This window comes from Trachurus japonicus, chromosome 22 (genome assembly GCF_045865225.1).
Source record: "Trachurus japonicus isolate A0001 chromosome 22, Traja_1.0".
Classification (NCBI taxonomy): Eukaryota; Metazoa; Chordata; class Actinopteri; order Carangiformes; family Carangidae; genus Trachurus; species Trachurus japonicus.
The window spans coordinates 11279088-11299548 of record NC_140928.1 but is presented as its reverse complement, the minus strand read 5'-3'; the positions used below and the strand labels follow the sequence as shown (position 1 = coordinate 11299548).

The 20461-nt window shown below is 41.4% G+C and overlaps 2 protein-coding genes across 2 annotated transcripts in view; both read left to right on the top strand.

The window, feature by feature from the left end:
- The window catches only part of hs6st1a (heparan sulfate 6-O-sulfotransferase 1a), a 58196-nt gene extending 54094 nt beyond the window's left edge, over window positions 1-4102 (top strand). Inside the window, exons 3-4 of the mRNA XM_085767784.1 lie at window positions 809-1057; window positions 3064-4102. Of these exons, the coding sequence (XP_085623910.1) occupies window positions 809-1057; window positions 3064-3390 (576 nt within the window). The 3' untranslated portion in view covers window positions 3391-4102. The remainder of the gene's footprint in view (window positions 1-808; window positions 1058-3063) is intronic.
- A 7111-nt stretch (window positions 4103-11213) lies between these two features.
- The window catches only part of uggt1 (UDP-glucose glycoprotein glucosyltransferase 1), a 30528-nt gene continuing 21280 nt past the window's right edge, over window positions 11214-20461 (top strand). The window contains exons 1-9 of the mRNA XM_085767058.1: window positions 11214-11258; window positions 13397-13535; window positions 13938-14017; window positions 14363-14493; window positions 14586-14698; window positions 14783-14960; window positions 16302-16398; window positions 16510-16588; window positions 16867-16967. Of these exons, the coding sequence (XP_085623184.1) occupies window positions 11228-11258; window positions 13397-13535; window positions 13938-14017; window positions 14363-14493; window positions 14586-14698; window positions 14783-14960; window positions 16302-16398; window positions 16510-16588; window positions 16867-16967 (949 nt within the window). The 5' untranslated portion in view covers window positions 11214-11227. The remainder of the gene's footprint in view (window positions 11259-13396; window positions 13536-13937; window positions 14018-14362; window positions 14494-14585; window positions 14699-14782; window positions 14961-16301; window positions 16399-16509; window positions 16589-16866; window positions 16968-20461) is intronic.

Sequence of the window (20461 nt, the reverse complement as noted above, 5' to 3'; positions counted from 1 at the left end):
TCTCAGTCTCCCACCTAAACGTGTTGGCCAGCTTATCTCATCAGAGCCTTAGGGTTGTTATTATCCAGGGTCCCATGACTTATAAATGTGGCACACACACTCACACACACACACACACTTGGAGCATCCTGATAGACCAGCAGCAGGCTGAGGTGCACACAGTGTACTCTTCTAAAGTCAGTAGGATTCACTCTCTGTCCCTGTAACACCACAGCTCCACTGTGCACTCGGCTGTACTGTGATCTCCCATTTTCACAACCAGATCCAACCGACTCCTTCAGTTTATAAAGTGCAACAGGTGACCAAGGAAGTTGACTGATACTGACATTTTAAATAGAAGCACATAATACACACAATGCTTATTTTTAATAATCAATTTAACTGTTTTCATTTTTACTTTTCCTGTTTTTTTTTTTAAAGATGTGACTAAACATTAATCTATAAGATAAGGAAAACCAAAGTGTTGTCATATGAAGTCTTGAAAATGTGTCCTTTTTCTTTTCATGTTTGGTCGTTCCTGTTAAATCAAATCAAATCAAATCAAATTTTATTTATATGGCACTTTTCATGCATAAAAGCAACACAAACTGCCTCACAGAGGCTAAAAACAACAAAGATGTTAGATGATCACCTCGATAGAGCTGTGTGTGAAATGTAAAAAAAAAAAAAAGGCCAAACCAGTGTTTTCCTACAACATTTTTTACTCTGTGTTTCTGCCGCTCACTTCTTAAACACATGTAAACACACATCACAAACATCCCCAGGTTTCTCCAGCCTCCTCACTCTCCTGCTCCTCTGGTCTCTATAGGTTCGTATGCTGGCAGACCTGAGCCTCGTCGGCTGCTACAACATGTCCACGGTCCCAGAGAAGAAGAGGGCCCAGCTTCTCCTGGAGTCGGCCAAGAAGAACCTGCGAGACATGGCCTTCTTTGGGCTGACGGAGTACCAGAGGAAAACCCAGTTCCTGTTTGAGCGAACCTTCAGGTTGCGCTTCATCAGGCCCTTCATGCAGTACAACAGCACCCGGGCTGCGGGGGTGGACCTGGACAATACTACGGTTGGTAGTCAGTTGTGTAGAGAGAGAGTAAATGAATGCACTTTAAACAGTGGTCACTCTAAATAATAATACAAATAAGTACTTATTTATATGATTAATACGCTATGTTGTGTGTTATTCTTGTATAAATCTTAACATGTCCCATTGAAGAAGGACGATGAAAGAAAATAAATCAAACAGAAATGAGAGGAAAGGAGACGTGGAAACACAAGCAAATGAGAGAAAGAGACTACAGAAGAGTAAACACAGTGGTTTTCTATTGCTGTGAAATGAGTTGGGATGACTGTCGCTGTTGAAAAAAAACAGCAGCTTCAAAGATGTTCTTCACACTTTGGTCCAATTGGTCCAGTGTGGGAGTTCTTAGGCTCAATTCCCAACGAAAAAAAAAAAAAAAAAATCCTGCAGCACACAGCAGACTGGTGACTTATACATCAAAACCAAAAAGGAAGGAGAGAAAATAAAGTGCGCCCAGCTGACAGAGGCTGTGGGAAAGTAGACCAAGAGAGAAAAGAGAGAGAGATGTGATGTGATAATGTCGTCTGACAGGTCGGTCTGTATGTGGCAATCTTGACTAAGAAATGAGTTTCTGAAATTAGCTTTCACATTTAGTGCCTCTTAAGGAAGTGTGTGAAATTGTCACATTATTTCATTTTTTTTTTTTTTTAAAGTCAAATAATTACATCAGCAGGTGATGAGAGGGATATTTACTTTTTGAATCTGGCAGCTCGGCTCGGCGCAGTCGTCTTGGCTTTGTGCCGACGTCCCCCGTGCCGCCGATCAAACATCTCCAATTTTCTAACATCAGCGCGTCGCTTCACTTCCCTCTGTGGTGGCACGCATCGCTCACGAATGATATTCGGCGCTACATCGCTGATTTCAAAGGCATTCTCTTAATTAAACACATTTTCCCCCCACCATGTTGTATTCCCTCACAGCAGAAGATCAGCGCCAATAAAGCCAGCCGCGCTGCCCGAGCCCACATCACACACGTTTCCTGTTGTCTTAATATTGCCACCATCTCTCTTTCTCTCCGTTGTGTCGTGGGGTGTTTTTTTATCACAAGAACTTTTCTTGGAATTGGGAACCAATAATAATGTTCTCAGGAACTTCAGCACCACTACAATGGTTCCCGCACTGGGGATTAGATTACTTTCTAATGTATCAGAAGCCACTGGGGTGGATTTTACAGTGCTGAATGTCACTTAATGATCAAACATATTCCTTGGCAACTTCAATTTATTCAAGAAATAATGAAGCTGTAGTGCACTAGTCAGTATTATTGATGCATCGTGGTTATGTATTAAAGCAGAAATGAATCAACCACAGAGGATGACTCTGTGTTTGTTCTTTTTATCTTCACGCTTCCTCAGATGTGATGGAAATACAAACAGGAATGTAAATTAGGGTTTTTTTTGTGTGTTTTTTTTACTTCTTAGCTGTGTTTCTTGAATTTCGTTCCTTTTGGTTCTATAGATCGTGGAGCTTTTCGGTCTTAGTAGCTGCTCTGGGGTCAGTACTTGTAGCGCTTTATGAACCGTCTGGGTTGGATTTGCAGTGTCGAGCATCGGTGATTAGTTGCTATTAACCAAAATCTCTGGACACCGCTAGTAGCCTATCAGTGCTGAGACAAGGAGAGGATGCTCCAACAGTTGGGCTTTGTTGTCGATGTCCCAATTACTATCAGCAAGATGAAATAGCAGAGAGAGAGAGCGGGAGGGAGCAGTGTTCGTACAACAAAGCAGGTGAGCCATCATCAGGTTAACTAACTAATTCTTCAGGCTTATTGAGATGCTGTAGAAACACAAACAGGACACAAAGTCCCTTTGGTCTCATAGATTAGCTAATTATTTGGTTGAAAAGGACAATACCATCACTTTAACCTTCTCACCTTTTCTTTCTGTTCATTTTTTATTCTCTTCCTGTCTGCAGCATCCTCCTCTCCATCCATCCTCTGTCTTCATCTTATTATGTTAACTTAAATATTTCATCTGCTCCCTCCCACTCAGGTCCAGCGCATAGAGGAGTTGAACGAGCTCGACATGGAGCTGTACGACTACGCCAAGGACCTGTTCCAGCAGCGCTACCAGTACACCAGGCAGCAGGAGAGGCGGCAGCAGCGCATCAAGAACCACATGCAGCAGAGCCACCAGGGCCTGGGTCTGGGCGTCAGCCTGTGGCCCTCCCGCAACCGGCAGAGCTCGGTGTCGACACTGGAGGAGGGCGAAGTGGAGAGGGAGGAGCGGGAGGAGGGCGAGGAGGGAGGCAGAACAGAGGAGGCGGGCAGCCGGCTCCCCACCGAGGACTACATGAACCAGATCATCAACCGCTGGTAGCAGCAGAATGAGAACAAACATACAGACATGCATATGTAATGTGAAAACCCATATACACATATACACACAACACACACACAACACGTATACACATACACTCTTACTTACAAGTGGCGCCTGCATCAAAGACCCAAATGACTGACAAACAGACTTTGCTGCAGAGTTGGGCTGCGGGGATGAGAGTCCAAGTGGTTGCTATGGAGACCGGGGCTTGGTCGATTGCATCAGCTCACGTTATTGAGGTTTGCCCAGTTGTTATTAGCACCCGCTTGCCCTTTCCCCCCCTCTGAGTTACTCTGTCTCTCTCATCATCATTACAGACTGAGCAGAGGAGAGATATTTTTAAGAGTTGCTGACAACTGAGTATCTCATCCATCTCTCCTGCCTCCACCTCCTCCCCCTCCTCCCCCCCTCCCCTCCCCGCTCCCGTATCCCTCTCGTTCTCTGTGGCCTGATATGGAGCATGAGAAAATAAAATTAAGTCTGTGAATTCCCGCTAATCCTTGCTAAGGACCAGTCTACTTCCTGGATGCTCCACTTTCAGAGGGAACTGGGAAGGCATTCAAAGTATGCGAATGGCTGAGCTGAACAAAGAAAATGGTGGGAATACATGAGAGAGACTCTACCGGAAGGAAGGAAGGAAAGAAAGAAAGAAGATGGACTGAGTTGTGTAATAAAGCTTTCTGCTTCAAAAAAAAAAAAAAAAAAAGAATCTGCCATTTCACCCATGAACACGCTTTGGTCATGAAATAGTGACAGTCTCATTCTCATTTTAGGATGAATTCATTTGTATTTCCTTTTGTGTTTTATGCTTTTTTAAAAGCAGAATTGTAATAACACTGAGACCAATATTGCTGCCTAAAGAAAAGTGATTCCTTTATTTGTTTTTGTTTTTTTTTTGTTTTTATAAGTCAAAGCTAATGGATTGGATTGACGTACAATGGACCATAGCCATTACTGAAGCCTTGCATCTTGGGGGCAAAAAGTGGCCTGTTTCTCTGTTAAAGGTTCCCAAAGCTCCTGTCGCTTAATGAGTTCATTATTTCTCCTTTTCTCTCCTTTTTTTTTGTGTGTGTGTCTGTGTGTGTGTGTCTCAGTCCTGGAGAGAATGACAGCCAATTACAGACCCCAGTCTCACATAGGTGTGAAGAAATCAAAGGCAGGGAGAGGAGAAAGAGAGTCCGCTGCAGGTTGTTGCCAGGAACCGTGCTGTGTGAGCGGCAAGCGCTTTGGAAGCCTTAACTCAGACGAATGCTCGAGATGGGAGTTGTGGAACTACTGGTCACCATGGCAATGTGAGCCCTTAATGTAGTGGGTGGCATTTTCAGTTTCTCTCTCTCTCTCTTTTTTTTTTTTGTCTTGTCTTTTTTTCTTTTGGTTGACCAAGAGCTGCGTTTTTGTTTTTGTTTTGTAAAAAGGCGGCGGTCTCCAAACAAGCCTCCGTCCCACCTGCTGAAAGGGCGCACGCAGCTCTGGGCGACCAGTAGTTCATTAACGTTAGAGATATTTTTTTTGTTGGTTTTTACCCCCACGATGATGAATGGACGAGGACGAGGTAGCAGTGCCTCTTAAGTACTGGGATCATAGTCAACATAATTATTGCCAGATATTATTATGTCTGCATTATAATACAGTAATTTCTCTGACTACTTGTGTGTCCGTGTGGATGAGTGTGTTTCCGCGTGTGTGTGTGTGTGTGTATGTAAATAGTATGTAAAGTATGCCTTTGATTGGCGTATGTGTCTGCCTTTGTAAATAGTGTGCCTGATTGATTGAGAGAGAGAGTCTAATGAGTTTTGTGAATGACTGGTTTCATGACCAATTATCTTGCCATTTTTTTAATTATTTTTTTTAATTTGGTGGTGGAGGGCGGGGCAGCAAAGTCCCTCCAATAGCATGTCACAGGAGTGTGACCATCGCAGCGATGCAAGCCAATAATACCCCACTACGCCCCCTTTCCTTAACATTTTTTTCCTCCCTATGTTTTTGTCTGCTCCTCATGACTTGGTTACATATGAAGATATTTTTTTTACTATATAAACCTAAAATGTAAATGGATATTTAAAAAAAAAAAAAAAAAAAATCAAGTCTGCCTTTGGGACATGTCTTTACTCTTTGCAAGAAAAATCTATTAGCAGAGTTGGGTTGAGATAGCCAGCTTCAGTTTGAATCATGATTGTGCACCTAATTGTTTAGGATTTTTAATTTGTCATGACAGAATTTGGTGAAATAGCACTTCACACCTGGCAGGATATCCACATTTATTCAGCTTGTTGCTAATGAATCTCATCAAGCACCAGCGTAATAGAGACCTGGTGTAAAGCTAAGTAAGCTACACCTGTTATTTCAATGGTCAGATACTTAGATCTTAGTTGATTTAATTTCAAGTCTCGAGTTTCGGTTGGCTACAATTTAAGATGTTTCCAAATGTTAAAAATCTTAATCCATTTAGAATTGAATCTATCTCAGACCCCAGCCCTGTCTACAGGCAAAGAATCCGAGCAATAAGAGGAGAAAAACCAATGAGAAGGTGGAGAGAAGTGTTCGTAGAAGTGAGAAGGGGAAAAGACGTGTCACAGAGTAAGGAGATCAAGCTGAATGTAGTCCAGATTCAGTCTCATCCACAGGGCAAATTGGAGGATGTATCCAGGCAAACTGCTTTCTTGGCATTACCATAAATAATATGTTGCATCCTGTTGTTAACAATACTTTTTGTGCGCGTGTGTGTGTGTGAGTGTGTTTTTTTTTTAAGTAAAAAAGGGAGGAGAAACTAACAGTTAAACCACCCACCATTGCCCTTTGTTAATTTTTAGATTATCACCCCAGATCCTCCTTCCTGTGTCTCTCGTTTTGATCAACTCCTTTTTAAATCAGGGATGATTCATGAAGGAGAGAAGAACGAAGGGAGGAGGGGTGATGAAAGGTTTTGGGATACATCCAGAGTCAATATGCTGCTTTTTGTGTAGCCTTCAAAGTAACGCAATAGGGACTGGGGGGGAAAAAAAGGATATGGAAAGGAAGATGTCCCTTTTTTTTTTGGTTTCTTATTAACTTCCCCTTCATTGTATTCTTGAAACTGGAGACCTGAAGACGCTGCAGCTCCAGGCATTTTGCCCATGAGACCTCTTTTATTTAGAGTCAGACTTATATTAGACCATATTTGGGCTCCAAACCAATATTTGGTGTGGCTAAACACAGAAAACAAAATGGATTCTTTATTTTAAGAGTGTTTTATTTTTCAGCGTATTTGAAGCAAACCTCAAAAATGCCTGAACAGTGTGAAAGAGAAAACTCCTTTTCGCTGAGTAATTCCAGAGATTGAAGCTGTAAAGCTATACTCAAATATTTTATGTCTCATCACTATGTATATCTGATGTCTTAACAGCATTTATTTTGTGACAATGAAGCAACCCAGGTGTCACTAGCATCTTTTTTTTTTCTTTTTTTATGTGTTAAAGAGAGTGTGATAGAGACTTTCTTTTTGTTTTGTTTTTTTGGATTGGTGTGCAGTCTGTCTCTGGCTCTTTCTGTATGCATAATTCTGGGTTTGTTTCTTATGATTGCAAAAATGAATCATCAAGCCACCAATTAAAATATTTCATTTTTACAGACCCGACCGTGTTGTGGTTGTCATTGCACATCATTTATGATGTTTCCCACTCTGTCGCTCTTTTATCAAGCTCGAACACTCATGAAAAACATTGCCCATTGACTTGGAAATCACATCTGAGGTACCGCACTTGAACTGCAGCCACATATTCATTTAAGACTCTTATTTAGTGAATTTTTTGACAACTTGTGTGGGAGCCTTGCCCCTCAGGTTCTTACACCTCCATCCACAGGCCAATCCATAACCAGAGGACATTTTCTACCACTCGCCTACACTAACCACAGGACCGTGACCCCATAAAGCAGCCTGTCCCCGCTCCTAATGACAGCCTCAGCCCTGTCAGCTGTGATCTACAGCCTAATTCAATCTGCAAACACTCTGGGCCTAACCTAACGCACGTATATGCACAAAAATATGCGTCTTTCTCTGCTGTGGCAGGTAGGTGTTTGGCGAAGGAGGTGCAAAGGGAGGGGCAGGGTATAAATATTCCCTGTCCTTGGCTGAGCATGCAAAGAGATGGAGCAGAGCGGGGGCCTTCACCCCCATCTCATCTACAAGTCCGGTGAGTTTCAACTTTGACCCCCCTCCACCTCTGAGGCGGAGCAGAGAAGTAATTTGCCTGGACAGAAACAAGCAGAGGGATTTGTCTGGAGGGAGATCAGAGCTCAGTGACAGCACCAACAAGAGCGAGAGTGTAAAGGAGATGAGGAATCAGAGCGGGCCTTTAAGGAAGACAGGAGGGAAAAGAGAGGATGTTTTTGTGCCTGACATATGAACAGAGAGCGGGAGGGAAATGAGGGGTGGCAGGAGAGAAAGGGAAGGCTGTGCAGCCTCTCTGGCAGCTGGTACATGGTGCATTGGACTGAACGCAGTCTTTAATCCTGCCCATAGTTCTGGGTCGCTGTCATTTCAAGTGCAGCTGGACTTAAACAAACAATAATGGCTGAGCTACTGCAGAGGGCTGAGCAGCTTTTGTTTGGCTGAACATGTGCATGTGAGTGTTTGAGAGAAAGTGCCCGCTCGCTCCTGCAGTGGGAATCCGGCTCTGAGTGATTGTATGGGCTCTGGCTGCAGTCCATTATTAGGAGGTCAAACTGGCTGCAGCTCCTCATTGCCGGTCCCATGCTTCTTTCATGCAAACAAAGAAGCTCTGGCATTATTATCGCTTATTTTCAGCATGGAATTCTGCAGATAAGTTCATATTGAGTGCCTCCCTTACACGCATCAGAGCCAGGCTATTGTAGTTCTGGAGGATTGCCCCGTTGGCACTGGCACCGGTCACGATGGAGTTTCGTCTTTTGTCTCCGGCTGAGTCATTTCCAGCAGTGGCATAGCTTAGACCTTCATCGTCAAATATACAATGTGGATAAATCTCTATACACAAACAATTTGCAGAGTTTCAATACCCTGTTTTGTCAAATAAAAATTCAAAGGGCAACAAGAGAGTGCAGTCCAGTGTGGGAGTGCACTTTTCTTTTTCAGCAATAAAATAAATATGATTAGATTGGACATCTGTGGCTGTTATCTGACCTTCCACTCCGGGTTTGGCTAATCTCCCAGGTCAACACCAAATCATCCCTCATGATATTAAAGGATTGAAAAGAAGAATCCAACCTCCCAGGCAGGCAGACAGGACAGTGTGGAGCTCTTACAGGCTGAGACCACTGGGAATCCAGTGTGAGGAATCCCACAACAATCCCATTATGATCTAAAATGTGCGTTGATTGTGTTCGTGTGGGCGTGTGGAGCTGTGGCCCAGGAGCTCACAAAGAGCTGATCCGCAGTAAACTTATTAACCTCTACATAAAAGTCTCATAAAGGTTGATGTGGGAGAAATGGAGCAGGCTACAAAACCTGGGTAAGGGCCAAATGTGAAATCTAAGGCTTTTAAAGGGGTGCATATTTTCCCATTATACACAAGAGTGACACATGCAAACACGACAGGACATTAAAATGAAGATTGTTGCAATGCAATGCATAAAAAAATTAATTAAAAAGTTCTCATTTTGCTGAATATGTATGTGTGTAACTTTGACAAACGCCAAGGTAGCCAAGTCTGCCTTCTTGTCCATCTGTATTTAAGATTTGAGTTCAGACTGGCCCCGGTGTTTGGTGGCTGTAATGTGGTGAATTAGCTTCATGTAGGAGACCCCGGCTGACCCCCATTATACAGTCAGGGACACATTTAATTAGCGGCAACTCACGTGAAACGACAAAATGTATTAATATTAATGGAGGTTTAATTGAGGTCGTTTTGGTCCCCCGTCGAGGCTTTCAACCTCTAAAACGGCTGACGTGTGATAGTGTGAGGAGAGGGAGCCCACAGCCAGGGTTCACCGTTTCTTATGTGACCCCAGAGAAGATGACAACCATCTCCCATAATTCATCTGAAGATGTCACCTCCTTGACAGATGAACAGGCCCTGTGGGCAGCGTGTGTCAGGACTATGTTTAGCCATACTTGTGGGGACTCTCCACTGAGGACGCTTTGGCCTTCCCGCATAAGGATGCAACAGATTTTTGTGTTACAGTGCGTGTGTGCGTGCGTGCGTGCGTCTGTGTGTGTGTGTGTGTCTACATGAGAGAGGTGTCCACGCATGCACATCAAAGTGAAGGTCAAATCCAACAGGATAATTAATGTCTCTGCTTTTTATACAATGTTAAATCAAATCCTGGAACTGCTCCCTCTGGAGGATCAGCTGTCCAATTTAATTTAAGCTGCAGAGCGAGTAAATGAAAACGCAAGACCCATGCCTCTGCACCCTGGGACTGAGTCTCCGTACCTTTCATCTTCTTTTTGTCAAGACCACACAACAGGTAGAAAGGGAGCCTGGCACATTTTTAGCAATCTCCCCCAGAGGGACAGTCTGTCCAAAAGATAGAGACTATAACCCAAACTCAAGGTAAAATTGTACAAAATGGACTCAAGTAGTCTCAGGTGACTCTTACATAATGAGGGGGATTTAAGTGTCTCTACTTTTTCATTACCACATAACAAATACTGTTAACCAAGGGGACAGTTTTGGCTTATTCTAAATACAGGATTTATTTCCCTTGGCTATCACGGCATGCATGCAGCAAACCTCATTTCCATGAGCTGCTTTTCGAATTAATATGTGCAGTTTTTTCACACCAAGTCCCCAACGTACAGCAGGGTCCAAAAGTCGGCTTTTCCATTTTGTCCTCTTTTATATGGCAAATCTATACTATCTATAATATAATGCTCGCCTTTAGTTTTTATGATTTGTACTTTGATCATTGATTTTCCTTGTTGGATCATACAAACTCACAAACTCAAAGCTGTTTATGCACATAGGCTACATGGCACAGTATTTAACAGTAAATAAACCTATTTTACATTTTCTTACATTTCCTGCTTTCCTCAACTCATCTTGTTATTTATGTGATGAGCCTATTGATAATATAACATGTGAATTTCAACAAATTTAGACCAGTGTCAGATGCATGACATCGTCTATGGTAGCTACAACAACCTTTTTCACATCTTAACTGATATACCACTAGCCTGCTGAATATAAATGTTATATAGCCAATAGATTTAGTACTTCAAGGTCACCTAGGCCTACTTCTACCACTTGAAAGCCACTTAAAAAAGGCTGAGTAAATTCAAAATATCTGTGGTCTACCACCTGAGTGAGAAATTATATGAATGGCCTATTCCTGTCTACTATTTAGGCTACACACCAATAAATCTTATTATTATTAGGCTATTATTTAGCTACTGCTTATAAACATTTTAAAGTTAATGTTAAACCTCCTTATTTTTTAGAACAGCAAAATACAGTAGCTAGTAGGCTATAAGCTAAACAAGCCTGTTTCTTTGCTGTAGATATTCTGTGCTAATAGATTATTTATAAATAACTGAATTCAGTGAATAGTGAAACGTTTTTAATTGAACGAGAAAAATGAAATGACATGTAGGCTAATTATGGTCTTTTTAAAAAAAGTTTGGCAGGCAGGGGTGAGGCTGTGGAGTTAATAGCTTATTAGGCTCACTTTCCTTTCTCTTCGGGTTTTTTTTATTTTTATTTTTATTACTTCTCTCTGTGAAATGTGCTATTTTCTGTTCAAGTCACGTTTCAGTGTTGTTGAATAGTTTTCCAGTGCTCTGGGAGTCTGTCTGAGACGTTTCGAAATTTGAACAGGCGGCATCCTTGGCCCCCTCAGCCGGCTGCTGCTGTCAGGCCCCACCCACTCCCAGCGGAACATGGATGCAGGAAGCAACGGAGCCGGCTCCGGTAAGAATAAATCATTTATATTCTCTGATATAAAGCTACGAACAACTGTATCTAGTATACGTTATGGAGCATTTTCTTTCAGAGGTTTCTACGTTATATCGCTGTGATTAAAGCGAAGCTAATGAAGCCAGGTAGCTTCACTGTTAGTGCAGGAAGAGTTAGCTAGCTCGTTAGTTAGCTGCGGCTTTTTCCATTCTTTTTTTTAAACTAACGTCTGTTCTTTTTAAATTTAAACGGCCGCGAGTTCGCAAACTGTTCACGAGCTCTTTGTGCGAATGTGATGGACGTTAAAACCGTGGTGCGTGATAAAGTCAGCCGCTAGCTCATGGTTGTAGCGCTGCTGTCAGTCAGTCAGATAAATCCGGATGTCCACACTGAGGAGACACGCCGAGGCTTCCTATTGGCCAGACACTGTCCGGCTGTTTGTTTATGTTATTCTGTTATAAAATACACGTAGCTGTTACTAAATCCTTGATGTCGTGATTGGGACTGCATCCTCTTCATCATCTCAACCTCTTTGCACTGTCTGGCGCTTTACTGCTATAACACGATATAGACTTATGGGCATGTCCTAAATGACTCTTTGAGTATCTCCTCACACTGTTTAAATCATTCACACAGTCCTACAATAAATCCTTCACTCATTAAAGGGATGGTTCAACATTTAGGGATTATGGCCTCTTGCCATAATCCCTATTGTCATAGGAGTAGGTTCATTTCCTTTAATTATCGGTGCATTTTGTTTTGAGATCGGTGGGTCAGAGATGCCAGCTGCTCAGCTACTGTAACACAATCCCCTGTCCCTCATCAAACTCATCAAACAACAATCCAACAACTCCAAAACACTCTCCTGGACAAGTTGTGACGTGCACATTCCCTATGACTATAGGGATTATGGCAATAGGGGAATTTGCCAAAATGTTGAACTATCCCTTTAAGCAAATTTACTCTACAGTCCTACAATATATCCCTCTGTCACTGAAGTTGTAATGCACAGTTTGTTTGTGTGTTTCCTCTTGTTTACAGTTTATTTTGGAGGATGCAGTGCAGTCTGTGTGTTGCTGTTGAACTGCATTGCATTGTGACTATTATTTTGCCCACTCATTCAAACCAATGTGGTTAAAAGGGAAACTCCAGGCACAACTTCAAATAGATATGCACAGTTGGCACCATATGATTGCAGTATAAACTTATAAATGATTGTTTTAGATTGAACAAAAACAACTGATTAGTCTTTTTGATCAGTTTGTCGAAATCATGGGTTCCATCTTCTCTGTGTTTATGTTATTGTAAACAGTAACTTGTTAGGTTTTGGAGTGCTGTTGGTTGAAATGTACCTAGGTTCAATGGAGGATAATACTTTTAGCTACAGGAAATTGGATTTTACACAAAGCACTCAACAGAATTAAAAAAGGACCCACTTTCACTTTCACTTTGTTGTAAATTTGCAGTTTGTTTCAGTCGTCCCATACTTTCTTCAATTTGATATGAATAAACTTATACACTTGCAGACATGTTCTTGGAGAGCACTGCATAATTTGGTACTAACTGTTGGGGAATTTTGATTAATTACGCACTGCACAGCAGGACAGGTGCAGAAATGTAAAAAAAAAAAAAAAAAACTACAGGCAACACTCACTGTCAGCATAATGCACTGTGCAAAGTTTTGGGCCCTTTGAATATTTAACTACTTATCATACGATGCCATCAAGGAAGTGTCTGATTAGATGTAAGCAAGATTATGCAGAAAATAATCGTAGCTATTAAATTTGTCTGTGGTGTTTTATATGATGAACACTTTTTGGAGTCATAATCAATTCATTTTTTAATATGAGCTTGTCTAAAATCATTTATTTTCACAGTAGAGATGTGTAGAATGATTACATGAGTTGAATAGTTGATCCCTCTGTATCCTTCTGTAGTCTGGGATCTTAGCTCATATAACACTGTGTGATAACTGTCAGATGTGACCTGATCTAGTTCCTGCAATGTGCTTTGGTTAGAATCACACCTGTATTTTTGATATCCATGTGTCAGCCAAGAGACTTTTCGTGCCGTTCATAACCAGACGCTGAGCAGATTCATCACCTCCTTTGCCTCCTTCTGCCACCTAATGTCTCTCAACGCTGTGTCCCCAGGCCTGGGCTTGAGGACATGGCTTCTGTCAGCTCTGCTGCTGTCGCTGCTCTCTGCAGTGTCAGGGGCTGCAGACTCGAAAGCTGTCACCACCACCCTCACAACCAAATGGGCTGATACTCCTCTGCTGCTGGAGGCCAGGTACAACATTGCACTGCACAACAGAACAGTAGCAGTCGTTTAGCAGCATTACGGCTGACATTAAATTTCGGAAAGCAGAAAATAGATAAATCAGTGTCCCGAAGGCAGGAAGGGTCATTACTGGGACTGTCTTCTAAATCTTCTTAATGAGTTTAAGCTTCTGTCTTACTGATGTGTCCTTGAGGAAGATGCTGAATATTTACAGGCTACAGAGGCCATCCTGTTGACTGTAACTGACCCTGTGTTCCCACTTGGCGAGCAAATGAAAAATTATCTGCAGCAGATACTCTTATTTCTTCTTATTATTAACTGAAATGTAGCTTTTAACACAATGTTTACTGTTTATATGCACATCTTACCAAACTGCCACCTCATCTTCTTTTTCATCTTCTTCTTCCTCAGTGAGTTCCTGGCAGAGGAAAGCCAGGAGAAATTCTGGGACTTTGTTGAGGGCAATCAAAACATAGAAGGAGAGCATGATGGTAAAGTAAATCCGCTTTAGCCTCTCTAGACCAGTTTTCACTTCTAGCCTCTGTGCTGTGAGCAGCTGAATTTATGATGTGTATGCAAGCTTCTTGGCAGCAATTGCAGTGTCAGTGTTTTGGCCAAACACTTAGGCAAGCAGTAGCACGATAGGACAGAGCTGCAAACTATATTTTTTGTTCTTTTCATTTGTGTCTCTGCCTGTGTTAAAAAGGGATGAACCATAAAAGCTCTGACAGATTTGCAGACATAGTGTTGATACAATCAAACAGAACTAGAGAAATCTTGTGAAATAACATAGTCTCGACACGTGACTTCTCCGTGTGTCTGTTGTCCTCATGCAGATACAGATCAGGCCTACTATGACCTGATAGTGAAGAAAGCCAGTGCTGTGCTTAGCTCCGTCCAGGTGAACATGCTGAAGTTCGCCCTCTCCCTGAGAGCCTACTCTGCAACAGTACACTCCTTCCAACAGGTACCAGCACGATGATGAATTTGTTTCGTAAGAAAGAGAAACATATTCCTGCATGTATCTCTGAGTGATCCCACTGTTATTCATACTTTTAGATAGCGTCCAATGAGCCTCCTCCGTCTGGCTGCTCAGCCTTTATCAGCGTCCATGGGCAGAAGTCTTGTGATGCTGAAAGCCTGGCAGCGATGCTCGAAACTGCAGTTGAGAGGTAATTAAACTCAAACCCAAGTGTCACACTGTAAATCAGTAAAATAATACCTGATCTGATGATTGACCTCTCTCTCTCATTCAGACCAAAGCCATACCTGTTTAAAGGAGATCACAAATACCCAGGAGGACCAAACCCAGATGCTCCTGTTGTCATCCTCTATGCTCAGATTGGAAAACCAGAGTTCCAGAGGCTTCACCAAGTCTTGTCAAACAAAGTCAGAGAAGGGCTGGTGACCTACGTCCTCCGCCATTACGTTGCAGTAGGTGTTACACACACTCTCTCAAGAACAAGATGAACTTAATAATTGAAAATGTATAATAGACAACAGCATTGATGATTAATTATTAATTAAAAAAAAAACTTCACGACAGCAAACTCAATATTTGGACGTTTTGGACATCTGGTCGAATAAACAAAAGTAATTTACATAAATCAGGGAGTCAAGTTGTGACAGACATTATTCATTATTGTCTGACATTTTACAGCCCACTCATATAAATGCTCAATCAACAAAGAAATCAACACTTAAATCAATAGTGAGAATCTTTTGTTTCAGGCCTAATGGAGTATAATAAGCCAGTGAAAATACCATATGTTGCCATTTAACCACATATACATAAATGCATTACATTAGCATAATATTGCACATTTTATGTGCATATGATTTATTTGCTTATTTATTATTTCAACTGAATGTTGCATTTAAATTGCTAAAGCAAGTAAAATACATGACAGGTACTGGTACTCCTAATAAGGGCTGTAAATCACATACAATATAAAGGTGCCTGTAAGAAATGCATTCCAATTTTTGTGGATTATCATCTTTAGGTTCAATAAATCAAATGTAGGGGGTTGTTATTTGCTTTCCCATAGTTTTTTTTTTTTAACGGACAGTCATGAAAAATTAATGGATACCATTCTCCCTCTTAAACTGTTTTCTTAATAGCCCTGAGTAAAGCACTTAACTCTTCATCTCTATTAGAGATACGGTGTTGTCCTCAATAGATGGATGTAGTTATACTGAGTAGCCCCCAGATGTGAGTATACTGTATTTACCTCTGTGTGAACATGAGGCGAGATGATGATTTAAAAGCACTTGTGTTTTCACTTATCCTTATCTTAAAAACTCTACAGTTTAATTGGGCTCCCCGTTTACACCTGGGATGAAAAGTGCTTCTCCAATTTATCATTTTTTCCCTGCAATTATGCTAAATTATTCCCACCATCTGTCCGTTAAGCATGAAATCCTGGGCACTGAAGTGGCTGTAACATTTAACGATTTTTTGTTTTACTTCAAAGCTCAGGGGCCAATCAGGGGACAGTTAGTGTCTTCAGCACGCAGCTAGCAGCAGCTGGTTGTCTGCACTTTAAAGCTGTCGGTGTAGTCGGCATGTACTCATGTTTGTAGATTTGTTTTTTTTTAACAGAGACGAATATGAATACAAAAAAAGCTAACAACAATTAAAGCTACTTGGACAATCATTTCTGCTGCTTACTTAGTCTGTTTCCTCAAGTGCTGTGTCAAGACAAGGATACAGCACCATCATAACAGGGATGAGGGTGACTTCCTTCAATCTTTTTATGTTTGCTTTGCCTCCAGAAACCAAGTGGGAAGAAAGTCTATCTGTCTGGGTACGGAGTGGAGCTGGCCATCAAAAGCCAGGAGTACAAGGCAAAGGACGACACACAAGTCCAAGGTATGCACACACACACACGAGAGCACACACTGTCGATACACACAAGCCCACGTTTGTGTAACCCCAGAGGAGTCCTGATGTGAATAACGAGTTAATTGATTGTGGTTTCAGGGGCGGAGGTGAACGCTACAGTGATCGGAGAGAATGATCCCATGGACGAGGTCCAGGGATTCCTTTTTGGCAAACTCAAGTGAGTGGCTCCGTGTCAGGCCATGATAAAAATTCAAAGCTTGGATTAGCTCCAGGAACTGCGCCACGCTCACACTAGCCAGGATTTTTGTTTCTTTTTTTTCCCTCTCCAGTTTCTTCTCAAAGCCCAGACTATATCACTTTTATCGCTGATAAAAACTAACCTGAAAATAAACAAATCCGTCTTTGAATCTGTCTTCTCTCTCTTAATGAGCGATTTGCCATTTAAGTGTTTAGTATAAACACGAAAACTCTCTCTTTCTGTCTTTTTCTTGACAGGATGCTCTACCCGGAGTTAAAGGAACAGCTCAAAGAGTTGAGGAAACATTTAGTTGAAAGCACCAATGAAATGGCTCCGCTGAAAGTCTGGCAAATGCAAGGTGGGTCTCCTTCCAGATTTCATTCTCGTCTTTCCACCATTTGTTTCTGATCTCCTGTTTCCTACCGTAACATGGTTGGAACTGTTGATAAAAACACTCCATACAGGAAGTATCTGTTTATGCATACTCGTATTACATCAATTAGAAGTTACTACAGACTGCTGACAGCATAGTAAAGCAAATATGTTAAACTTATGCAGCCAAGGTCATGGCAAGCTAACAAAAATAAACTGTGAGGCCCTCAGAGCATGCGCCAAAGCTAAATACTCGCTCTGCTTACAGTTAACACCTGCAGGCATTTTTTCCATCACTTAAATTTTAAGGGGATCGATTTTATGATCCTGTAAATATTCCCTCGGGACTCAGACTGAGCTCTCTGCCCGTTCGTTTCGTAGCAACAGCTAACAAAAGATAATTATCCAGTGGCAAAATTCCCAGTTTCTCATCCTCATCAAAATGTAATCAATTGTCTCTTGACCCTAAGACCTTTCTGTCCTTACAATTTCATAGACATGTGGTTTCACAAGCAGCATGACCTAAAGATAATAAGTAATGATTTAGAGCAAATACATTATCTCGTCAGGCAAAATTTGCCTTAAATACTTTAAATGCAACCACATGCTTTCACTGCTTACCGGTTAGATTCTGTTCAAATGATGGTTAGTCCACTGAGATCCTTTATGAAGGTGTCAATCAAACCAAAAACCATTTGAAAAGACACGTCTTGGTCCAGATAATCAGTATGCAATGTGGATCTTCATGTTATTTTTAATCCATCTGGTGATTAACAGTTTCAAAAGCAATCTCTATGAACATAATTCACATTTATTTAAGAGCGAAAAACAGAAGTGTATGGAGATTCTGTCCTACTTTGTTTATTTATGCAGTCCCACTGTTAGAAGGAGTGAAACATGACCGCACATTAACTATCCCTGTGGTAATATTTTACAGTACACAGTGACTGTTTTTGTTCCAGATGCAGTTTCAAGTATTAATTTCCTTAATGATTTATTTCTCTTTGAGAACTTTGTAACCATCGCCGGAAATAAACAAACTGCAGTAAAATGCTGCAGATATTCTGCCAGTCAGCACTTCCATTTTACCTCATGGGTCCATTACTGTCCACTTACGATGACTGATGGTGACGTCATCCAAACTGTGAAATTAGTGATTTTCAATCAATATATAATGTCATATTTACAGGTTTGTTTATTACATTTTCTCCTTGATCCCGACCAAATAAACCAAACTTTGTGAATGAGAGTATTGTTTGTGAACTGGGATTAAAACATTTTCTTTTAATGACCCTCCGAGTCACGCTTGATGCACTGAACACTTTCAAAATTAACTAATTCCAGTGAGAGACTTTGCATTCTTTGCTTGATTTATTTTTACCTTTCATTGATCATGAATAAATAAGAAGAAATTAATATTGGCTTCTTATTCCGTTAACAGCAAGATCATTCCATCGGTTAATCAAACTTGCCATGGAAAATTTATACGTCTGATTCTGTAATCAATGGCTGTGATCGATCAGTGTCCTCTTGATGCATCTGAGTAATACTATCTTCAAGATATGAGAGCACTCTCTCCTGTAACATAAAGAATTATTGATTAGGGTTACATCATTTGATGAGTCACAGATTTAATTGTATGTGCTTTAATTCATTTTTCTTACCTCAGACACACATCTCAAGCTGGTTGTTTCCATTCCTGATGTATATGTGTTTTGTCAGATATTCATAAAGAGCCTCATTTCTGTCACTGGATGCGGTCAGGATGCAAGCGTGAGGCTGCTTTGATTGTGCTGAATAAAGGATGTGAGGGGATGAGAGATTCGGCTGAGCTCGACTGTCAGACTGTCATGTGGGCGTCTGTCTTTATCTTCTGCCCCACCGGGGCTCATTAGCTCAGCCTGTTTATAAAGAGAGGGGGACCTCCAGGGGCTAATAATCACACAGGCTACAACACCATTACAGAGATGCTCACTGCATTGAAATAATCCTCAGAATACTTTTCCCGTCTTCGCACAAAAAAGCCCTGTGTGCTCTTATACAGTGTTGTTATACACTCTTGTATGTAAAGCTTTTCTTGACTATATTCTTAATCCTGCCTTGAATGCTTTAAGATAGTTTTAATTAATGCCTCAGATGTGAAGACAAGCATGTTAACATGAAATTACTTTCTAATTAATTTGTTAATTAGCTTTACAGATGACCGTTTTTCAGCCATGCTAGCAACACGGCTCGAGGGATGGCACCGTCTATCTGTTGATCTGTAGATGCAGCGCCATGGACAGTCACATGGGTTGCCATGAAATTCTGTACAGATATCCACTGTGCCCCGAGGCCAAATCCTAATGACTTTAGTGATCTTCAGACCTTTCCTCTATTGCTGCCAGCAGGTTCACATTTTATGTTTTTTCTCAACAACATTTGGATGGTTTTAAATAATTTTTTGATACAGACATTCATGTCTCCCACAAGATGAATTATAATCACTTTGGTAATATCCGCTGATGCTAAAAGCTGTTTCTAAAAGTTGAGAAGAAACATGTAGAGTTTCTTCTTCATCCTTCCTTTACTCACTAAGGGCTGTCTACAATGGTGGAAAGCAATTTCCTTTTTTTACTAATACCACTTTGAGATAGAAAGTCACTGTTGAGGCCAGCCTGCCAGCCAGCCTATATTAAGGCAATACAAGTACTGTTCATCAGAGGACATATATTCTATCATGTCATTGTTTAAAGCAGATATCATCGGCACGGCCGTTTCGGCTAATGCTGTGTTCAAGGCAGGCTTTTGAAACCGTAAGTTACAGCTTCAAGTCACAACTACGACTTGGTAGCGTTCCAGGTAACCCGTAGCTCGTGTTTTTACCGTCCTGTTGTCTGTGAAAGTTCCCTATAACGGCCACTCGTAACTTCCGACCCGTGAACTCGTACGAGATCGAACTGGTATGACTTCACAGGAAGGAAAAACACAAAGTACGAGTTTCCTTGAACGCACCATGAGTTAGCAGCCCCCGCCCTTGTCAGGCATCAATTGGTCCTCGTGCTACGTCACCACATTCACGCGCATCCCTTGGCTGCACACACAGCCCTTCATGCCGTTCTCTCTCCTCATTGGATAACACTTGTATCCCACAAGGAAAATGTTCTCCTCGGGTTACAGTAGAGCAGAGTGACGGAGAGACTCGTGTTTAGGCTGAAATACTTCATGTAAGTGATTGCTGACGGAAAATAGGACTATTTAGGACTTATATTAACAAAAACATTCCACTGATATCTGCTTTAAGCATTCGTCGTCATCGCCACCATCCAGTCGCGTCAAGAAAACTACCTATGGCCTCTGAGGAGACGTCCCTTTAAGTTCATGGCCAAAAATGAATGTACTTGGGAAAATATTTTAGAAAATGTTAGCATGTCGACACATTAAACTAAGATGGTGAATGTGTCAGACATACTGTATGTGCATAACAGCAAGATGTTAACA